This window comes from Phaethon lepturus, unplaced genomic scaffold (assembly GCF_000687285.1).
Source record: "Phaethon lepturus isolate BGI_N335 unplaced genomic scaffold, ASM68728v1 scaffold3817, whole genome shotgun sequence".
Lineage (NCBI taxonomy): Eukaryota > Metazoa > Chordata > Aves > Phaethontiformes > Phaethontidae > Phaethon > Phaethon lepturus.
Window position 1 is genome coordinate 1 of NW_010550969.1, and position 9,318 is coordinate 9,318.

At 39.5% G+C, this 9,318-nt stretch overlaps 1 protein-coding gene across 1 annotated transcript; it reads left to right on the forward strand.

Moving 5' to 3' along the window:
* The first annotated feature begins 1,663 nt into the window (after positions 1-1,663).
* Positions 1,664-3,795, forward strand: LOC104616124 (histidine triad nucleotide-binding protein 1-like). The gene is made up of 3 exons (XM_010290699.1): positions 1,664-1,717; positions 2,550-2,666; positions 3,453-3,795. Exons 1-3 carry the CDS (start codon positions 1,664-1,666, stop codon positions 3,615-3,617), a joined length of 336 nt encoding a protein of 111 aa, XP_010289001.1. The 3' UTR covers positions 3,618-3,795.
* Positions 3,796-9,318: the final 5,523 nt, after the last annotated feature.

Consider the following 9,318-nt stretch of genomic DNA (forward strand, 5'->3'; position numbering starts at 1 on the left):
GCCAGAAATGCAGGTGTTGATGTGCCTCTCAATAGCATTATGGAGATTATACAGCTGTGCCTGGCAGGCGTCGGTTATGACCCTCCGAGAGGGATTTTTAAAGTAAAGAATTACAGAGAATTACAACTTGTTTCTGCTCTTTGCAGAAGTCTGGAACTGGTCATTCTGCAGGCTGCAAAAATCGTTTTTTATGGTGAGGTGGGATTGGTAGCATTTGCTGATGATGGTGCACCACAGCATGCTGGGAGTGAAGTGAAATGTTTAGCATATGAAAAAACGCAGCTGTTATCTCCACGACATAAACTAGACTAATATCCACTATAAGCACCCCCCCCCCCTTTTTTTTTAATAACATGGTCTTTTGCTTTAGAGATAAGGGTTTATCTGCAGTGTAGAATACAGACTCGCTAAAGATGCTGCTTGTCTGATTTGTGTGCTTAAAAATCAGGCATAGTTTGGAATAATGTTTTCTTAATAGATACAGAAATGTTGCAGCTGCCATTTACCCTCAGAGTATTGGAAATTTTCACTGCTTTCTGAAAATCATGCTGATGTTACTGCTGTGTGTTTATGTGAGGGTGTGCATCCTTTCTTTACCCGGGTGAAAGCTGCATGAAGTTTCTTCTCAGCTGTAATGGCTATGACAGTGTAACCTGAGCGAGGTTCTTAAATCAGGCCATTGACTTTGATGAGTGACTTGAGAACATATGACCTACTCTGACTGCCATTAGTGCAGAAGATTTTTCTGGAAGAGTAATTACCTGCAGTATCTCAGTTGATTTTTAACCTTGAACTATGCAGAAATGTAGAACTGCTTTTAGAGTTTATTTGGCTGTAGTAGATGATCTTTAATTCATTCTGTTGACTGTGAAGGTTTTTTTAGAGGTGGCTGGAAATGTTGTGATGAGAAATGTAAGGAAGGCTTTTAATCATTAATTAACACACAGAAAAGGAGATATTAGAAAGTACAAAGTCTCTGTGGAATTAAGCCTTATCACTGTTGCTTTAGTTGAATCTAAACTTGCTGAAATGAAGGTTGGTTTACCATGCACTCATAGACTTCCTGTTATTGTGCTTTTATTCAATACTACATCTGCTCTCTGTCCTATAGAAAATTATTTGCTACCGGTCTTCTGCTCATTAAATTCATTGATTCAGTTTGGCTATTTGCATTCTGCCTCTGTGTGGATCATATAGAACAGAAAAACTGCTTACAAAATGATGAACTCAAAGTAAGATTTATTTAATTAGGTGCAAATGACTTTTATTCATCCATTCTTTGCTAACCACCATTCTCTGTTTGGGAGAAACAAGCAGTTCATCAGAGATTTAAAACTGGGCATTATTTTCTTAAAGGTAGCTTAAAATAGGACAGATCAGAGGTGTACAAGCTAAGGCATAGTTAATGTAAGTAAAGTTCCAGTTTTTCACCACCTTACTCTTGGCAAAGGCCAGAGTTCCTCTCAGTAGTATTAAAAAGCAGTATAGTCACATATAAAATTCACTTTATTCACAAGTAACTGAAAGCACCTCAGAAATAACATATTTTGGAGATTGTGAGGTATGTTTTTGTAAATATGCACTGTTTGTGGCATAACTCAATTACCAGGTGTTTTGCTGTTAAATGTGATATGGGTCAGTCAGAGATGCCCTTTGGTTAGCAATGGCGGAGTGCATGCTCAGTGTGGGCGTCTGCAGATTGTGGTGGATTGCAGTGGCAAGTCCTGGTTCTGTGGTGACCATTTGCACAAAGAGGCATAGCTTCCTTTTCTCTTCCTTTGCTTTCTCTTCTACTTCTATCTATTGGAAGTTCTGAACTCGAGATTTATTTGATGTAGTTAGGTGCTGTGTGCAATTTCTGATAGATAGTATTTTGGTACTTGCATAAAATTAGTTGAGGGTCAGCTACTTACTGCAGATAGTTGTTAATTTTTCAAAAATTATGCTTTTCTCTCAAATTGAGAATATCTGAAGTAGAGCTAGCCTTAATACATAATTTTGAAATAATCTTTTTCTGAAATACTTGGTGCTGTTGAGAACAGAAGTGTAATATTGCCTCAGCCACCTAACTTCAGATTCTTTGAAATTGCCGTGCTATCTTTGACCAAGGCAATATTCAGTCATAACTGGAAGATGATTAACAACTGTTTGCCATTTGTTTTATTAAACAGGATGTGAATAAAAAAGTGAAACAGACATAAATGTGCTTTTTATGGGTATACATGCTGTCGGCTCTGTTCATTGTTATGCATATGTGGAAATAATAAATCATGAACCTAATTGCATATTAACTTGCTGAGAAGGCTGTAGCTTTTAAATAATACTTAATACAGAATAGTGATTATTTTTTTGATTCCAGTAGGTCTTGGTAAATAGGTGTTTTGTGTTCAGACATTAGAGGACTTTGAATAATACATCACTCAAGAAAAATCAACATCTCTGCTTATTTTTGGGTATCTGATAATCTGCTTGAGTATGTATTTAGTGGGGCATACTGATTTCCTTAAAACTCTTGCCTTTCTCTGAAGCAAATTATGTTTTAACGTTTGCTCTTCCTGCAGTGCCTTGCGTTCCATGATATTTCACCCCAAGCTCCAACACATTTCCTAGTGATTCCTAAGAAGCCAATTGTCAGGTTATCTGAAGCAGAAGATTCTGATGAATCTGTAAGTACTCCAGAAGCTTTGAGTACACCAAACTGTATCTCTAATTACTTTATAATTTACTAGATTCTCCCCCTTTTCCTCTTGACATTTCAAAGAGGCAAAGTAGTTTTCCTATACTATAATCCTTTTCTTCTAGCTGAGAATGGGAATGGAGTTAAGGTTTTCCAGTAAAAAGTACTGATATAAAGCAAGATATATTTCTGGGTGTGTATTTGTAGTGCAAAATGCATTATTAGTTTAGAGCAGAGTCTGGATATCTGTCTGTTTTCATGGTTTACAGGCAGTAGTACTTACTGTAATATGGGCTTGGGGTTTTTGGCAGGTCAGAGATGAAGAAAGGGTAAGTTAGTTGAGAGGTGCTGAATATTTAATTTCTAACTATAAACATGAAGTTCATAGATTTTGTAAGCCTTTACATGATAAGATAAAGTTTCTTTTCCACCAGAATTATATATGTTGCCTGAAGAAGTCATGGGGGCTTTAACTATGAGATAAATTTAGCATCCATGACCCTTTTGTAGTTTGTTACTGTCTAGCTTTAAAAAAAATCTATAGCTTTTTTTCCCCCTATGTTATGCATAGTCAGTCTTTATAGCTTTTATTGGAAAGTGTCAGTTGCAGGCAGACAACAATTTGAAGAGCAGTGGCTGAATTTCTCAGAATTAACTTACTGGCTTATCTGAATGGTTCTCTGCTCTCATTCCTTCCCTTCCTGCCCTCTTCCCTTTTTGTGTGTTTTCTGTTTGTCCTCCGTCCTCCCCCCGCCCCTTTTTTTTCGTCCTCCAGCTTCTTGGGCATTTAATGATTGTTGGCAAGAAGTGTGCTGCTAACCTGGGCCTGACCAATGGATTCCGGATGGTTGTGAATGAAGGGCCTGAGGGTGGGCAGTCTGTCTATCACGTACATCTCCATGTTCTGGGTGGTCGTCAGTTGGGCTGGCCTCCTGGCTAACGTTTTTACACCACAAAAGTTTACTGCATGCATATGAATTACCATCAAATAGATCTGATATGTTGCCCATCAATCTAGTCACTGTTAATGTAATTTTTTTTTTTTGAATGTGTGTCTACAAAGGGTAATAAATGCTCTGAACAACATTCGCACAATAAAGATTTAGCATGTGGGAATCGTCTCTGTCTGGTGTGCCTTACTGATGGAAACAATTCTGCAAGTTAAAGTTGTGATCTCTGGAGTTTTAAGTATGTAGCGTGTTCTAGTCTACGGTTATCAATCTTTGGCAGATAGTGATTTGCCAAGGCATTTGAAACCTGAAGGTGCAACTGCTTAGCAGTCTTTCGTGTCCTTTGGGAAGAAAACTTCTAACCTTTTTGCATGTGGTATGTAAATACTCGTAAAGCCAGTGTAGGCTGCTGCTAAAACTTTTTAAAAAAGTGTTGTATGTGAAATTCTGCACATACAAGGGCTGTGTCAGCATAGTGCAATGTGGTGGAAACTCACAGCTCCTGTTGGAGCCCTCTGTCAACGGCTGCTTTATAAGGCCCTGTCTTTCTGATGAGAAAGGGTAAAACAATAGTCTTAATGGCATCTGTGATAGTTCCATAGCACACTGATATTTACTTCTACGTCATAATTTTGATGGAATTAAGGACTTGAAATAAAAATACTGAACTGTGTCTGTAGGACCTTGTAAGATGCTCAGGGCACTTCATCTTGACATGTAAGCAGCATGATGTAGTACATATATATTTTAGATTCCAGATTTTATTGGGTGGACTTTGTCCTTCAGTGAATAGTAGTTTCTGTATGTTGCTGCATACAGTTTTTCATGCAACACTGTCATCAAATCTCCAAGTCAATGTGAAGTTAGTTACAGATGTGTCTGCCAGTGTAAATATAAAGCAACTCTTCTTTGTGTTAAAGTTGAGAAGTCCCAGCTAACTGGTTTTTATGATGGAAGATACTTGTAAGCCTTTAGGCAGATGTCTTAAGAAAACTGGGGTATTTGTGAGCACCACTTCTGCAGAGTACAGTTTTAACACCAAAAGTGTTAGAGAAAGAAATGTGGAGATGTAGAAGGTGGACAGGTAAAGGCTGTGAGTTGCAATTTCTGTTCAGAGAAAAACAATTTTAGTAAAGGCACTGAAATTCATTGAACTTGAAGGTATTCTGTAAGTAGTTCTGAAGGTTCTGAACCTTCAAAGTTTTTACCCTAAGCCATGACTTCAACTGGAAAATCAGCTAGCCCTTCTGAAGGTGGCTGCTCTATAGCTGAGTTAGAAATAAAAAGGTGATCCTGTAGTAGTAGCCTGCCAGCTCTTCTCTTGGATGTCCTGCACAAAAGAGAAGAAGAAAACCACCCAGCCCCCAGAGGTACAGCATCCCTGAGCAGACAGTGTATCACAAGGATGAGATAGCACTAGCAGATCCAGTGGGGCTACAGTAAAGGTTTATGGCTGGGTAACTTCCTATTGGAACAAGTTCATGAAAGGAGAAAGTGTATCACAAGGATACAGTGTATCACAAGGATGAGATAGCACTAGCAGATCCAGTGGGGCTACAGTAAAGGTTTATGGCTGGGTAACTTCCTATTGGAACAAGTTCATGAAAGGAACTTAAGGAAGTTGAGATTACCCATTGGTACCCAGACGTGTAAAAGGGCATGTGATGTGTGTACTACTTTCACTTTTCTAATTTCTGTTTTCCTATGTGCATGCTTTATACCAATGTTATTCACAATAATTTGTGAATTAAAGCATGACTGGTAGAGAAAGCTTACAGATCACAGTTATTTGTTTATTCCATTTTTACGGATTTAAAAAACAGTAATCAAGAGGTATGCATACTTCAGTATTTTAGTTTGTATCAGGGCTGTTCTTTCAAAGTGAATTTGGCTGTGGTTTAGTTTGTGTTTTTTGGAGTGCTCTTGGGTTGCGTGGATTGGATGTTTCCTGGATGAACTGGAAGATGTATGCCGGGACAGCCCAAATATACTCCAGCCACAAACAGGCCTTTCTTGGTCTGTGCGTCCAAACTAGAGCTTGGCAAAAAAAACAAAAACCCAAATGCTGAAATGTAGTATGGGTGTTACTTTCTCACATTAACTTTACAGATTGACTCGTTGATCTGTACTGTTTGCTAATGTAGTATTTCTACTAAAGGTGGCATCCATGGGGATAGCAATAAAGGTGTAAAAAAGAGGCAGAGCTTACACAGTATGAAACTCAGAACATCATAGACTGAGAAGGACTCAGGTTTTATCAAGGGGTCACACATAGAGGGTGAGCTTGGTCTGAAAATATTTAATTGTCCTCAGGATGGTTGGAAAATGCAGAGAGTAAAGGATGTGTCTCCAGCTTACAGAACAACACATTCGAGCATTCAAGAGAGTGAAATGTTATGTCAAGTTTATTATTTTTGTCCAGCTTCAAGTAATGGTTACACTAACAAGAACATGGCTACGTTCAAACCCTCTGTGTGTTCAGGTTTTGTTTGTATCTGCTGCATGTTCCTTAAGAAATAAACTAGCCAAAAAGATTGATACGTTCAGGAATGAATGACAGGGATATGTTTGAAAGAGCTATGGAAGACTTTGAAAGGTCCACATTAGCTCTATGTTACTGTGGAGCTACAAGAGAGTTCCTTTTTCTTTAAAGTTGGTACTGTCCTTAGGTTGTTCTTTTGGGACTCAAAATTGCACAGAGACCCAAGTAACCCTCAGCTGAGTGTCTGAGAGGGAGACCTAAACTATGCACGTGACATTTATGTCGGTCACTGAGTTAGAACTAACACCTGCTAGGTATGAAATTTTGCATTCTTTTAGGTATTGAGCTGTCCAGTCTTGTTGGACCAAGCTGACCACACGTACCCATGCAGTTCTTGAAAATACTATGATAGTAACCATTGCAGATTTGGACAAGCCATCCTGGCTTAGGCTACAGTTGTCTTATTTTCTCTTTTTTGTTATTTTCTTGTGTGTTGGAACTCCTTTGAAGAAACTGGGGAAAAATCAAAACCTAGGCTAATACTGTTGGACAGAGCTGTCTGCCAGGGCTGGCCACCAGGTGTATACCCTATACGAGTTATGATGAGTTGAAAGGAGATGTGGGCTTTATTTGACCGTAATGTGCACAGCCGACACCTGGGCTAGTTACAGGGCTGCCAGGTGGAAAAAAACTAGGATCTAAGCCTAAAATGCAGTCTTCTGTGTAGAAGTTGGAGGGGGGTGGTGGTTTAAGGAGAGGTCACTGCTTTAGTGACTGTGGTGGGAACATGACTCTTTGGAGATCGGAAAATTGGGAAATATTTGGGGATCCAGCCCCTTTGAGGGGGAAGCGTCAAGAGAGCAATTTTTTTTTCCCTGAGAAACAGAAGGATCTTGAGAGAAAAAGCACCTAGAGGTTCCAGAAGAAAGAGACTACCTTTCCTCAACTTGTGGTAAAAGTGACAAAGAACTGGCAATCCCTCATGCAAAGGGTAAAAAATGTAAGTATTACCCTGTTGGATGTTCTGTGTGTTGGAAACCCAGCAACACCTATAAAGAGGTTACTGAGTAGACGTGAGCTTGATTAACTTGGTCTTGCTAAATTTGGTCAAAAAGCCTTATAGCAGACAGTACCCTGATGATGTGTAGGGTAGAGGGACAATATGTGAAGCTGGAGCAGAGTTCCTGACCCTTCTGTCAGGAAAGATTTATACTCTTGGTTTAGCTGAAGGTCAAGTACCCATCAGTCTTTTATAACTGAGATTTCAGTATCAGAGAAGACTCACAGCTGACAATAACTACACTCCAAAACAATTGGGTATTTTTATTTTCTTGTAGTGGTAGCTGTGCTTCTGTCAAGTTTTGTCAATGTAAAAATTCTGTTATTGTGAAGAAGATAGTGAATTCTCTAGAAACTTTGTAAAACATCGTATTGATAGTGCATGTTGGCTGAAAGATGAAAACTAGATGTGGAAAAGCTCCACCCTACTATTGCATAGTGGGGAGGAGGGAGAGTATTATGTGTTGCTTGTGGCTTGTATTTTGTTTAAAGTTCTTAGGGGCTTGGGAGTTGTATCTGCTTGCAAAACAGGAGCAGGTATGTCAGTTCATTCGTAAAATGTACATCTGTGCTGTAGGTACTCTTTTCTAATGCTGCTTGACAAAAGCAAGAAGGTATGATCGGTGTTTGCTTCAGTACTTCCTGAGGCAGCTAGTCAGAGCCACAGTGTTTTAGTCTTTTACAAGGGCATTTACCCTTGCAGAGTTGAGATAATTTGATCTATCCCTATGCCTCTGTTTTATTGTTACAGTAAGGCCTAGACTACAGTGTGTGTGGTATGGGCGGCACAACAATTCCAGAAGCTTTGTTTGAGGAAGGAAGTATCTGTGGCAAAAAGGAATGGGAGAGGTGAGGAAAAAAAGAAACGGAGTAAACTGAAAGTGGTGATTGAGTTGGGTGATGCTGCAGTGGAAATCCAGTCTAGGGCAGAAAGGGGAATATTTGCATGAAAGGCCCCTTCTGCTTTCTTATGTGGCACTGGGAACTTGTGTATTCCAGTGTTGTTCCTTCTTGGTCCTTTGCTTAGCGCATAGGTATAGAAATCTGGAAGTGAAGTTGTATAGCTCCAGAAAGTGGTTGCTCCTCTCTGATTCAGCTCCATGCTAGGGGTCTGTCTCTGTTAAATAATCCAGTGCAAGCCAAGGGAGGGTCAGCAGCTTGATTTGCATCAGAGCTCACCCATCTGTCTATAACATCTCTGTACTCTTGCGCAGGGTGGAGGTTTCAATAAGCTGTGGTGACAAACCTTGTATCCCAGTACTTACATAGGTCTTCCTTTCTCTAGTCTGTTGATTGGAACACATTCAATGATTAGGTTGCAAATGACACTGCTTCTTATTGGTAGTGTTTGTAATTTTTTTCTTCGCAATAATTTCTGCAAAAGGATTTAACTCAGTATTCCATAAATTGCATTTGGATCTCAGTTTAGTGAGAACATGTGGTTTTATGCTTGATGGAAGTAACCAGCTCATCACTACTTTTTTCGTATTTCAAAAAACCTCATTTGGTTCTTAATATTGTGGCTTTTTTATCACTTAACAGCTCAGCAGTGTCCACAAAATTGCTTCCACTTTTATTCACAGTAGAGCAAACAGCATGCATTTGCTTTTCCAGCTGTGACATAGAAACATTCCAGTTTTAAATGAAAAGATGTGAAATAAGTGGGAGGCATGGTACAGTTCCCTTTTTGCTCTGAGGCACCTCTCTGGATTGCATCTCAGTCTCCCTGGAGACTCCAGTTATCATTAAGTCATAAGCCAGCCTAGGGCCTTCCTCTGTTATTTCTGTGCAAATGGAATTTCAGCTTTGTGGCCAAACAAGATGCATCATGACTGTAGTCCCGTGGTTAGGATGTTTATTTATATCCAGTGAAGCTTATCTTAGAGAATTGTGGAAAACACTGTCATCCTCATCCCAGAAGAGATGTTGAACACCAGCATGAGGGTCAGGCTGATGTGACCATTTTGTAGAGGAAGCTGGGAACAAGAAGAGGTTATAATTATATTCCTGTACTTTAAACTCAAATCCTCTGTCCCATAGTAAGGGCATATGGAATATGATATGCTGACTACTTTAAATGGAAAACGTAGGATGTAAGGGTAGACATTTTGTGATGATTAGGAGCATTAGGGAGAGCGCGAGAGAGGGAG

What these genes read in the sequence shown, in the direction of transcription:
- LOC104616124 (XM_010290699.1), top strand. Translation starts at nt 1,664, where the DNA reads ATGGCGGAGTGCATGCTCAGTGTGGGCGTCTGCAGATTGTGGTGGATT. An exon ending in GATTGTGGTGGATTGCAGTG is followed by an intron (nt 1,718 to 2,549) that starts GCAAGTCCTGGT and finishes TTTTAACGTTTG; the next exon opens with CTCTTCCTGCAGTGCCTTGC. An exon ending in CAGAAGATTCTGATGAATCT is followed by an intron (nt 2,667 to 3,452) that starts GTAAGTACTCCA and finishes TTCGTCCTCCAG; the next exon opens with CTTCTTGGGCATTTAATGAT.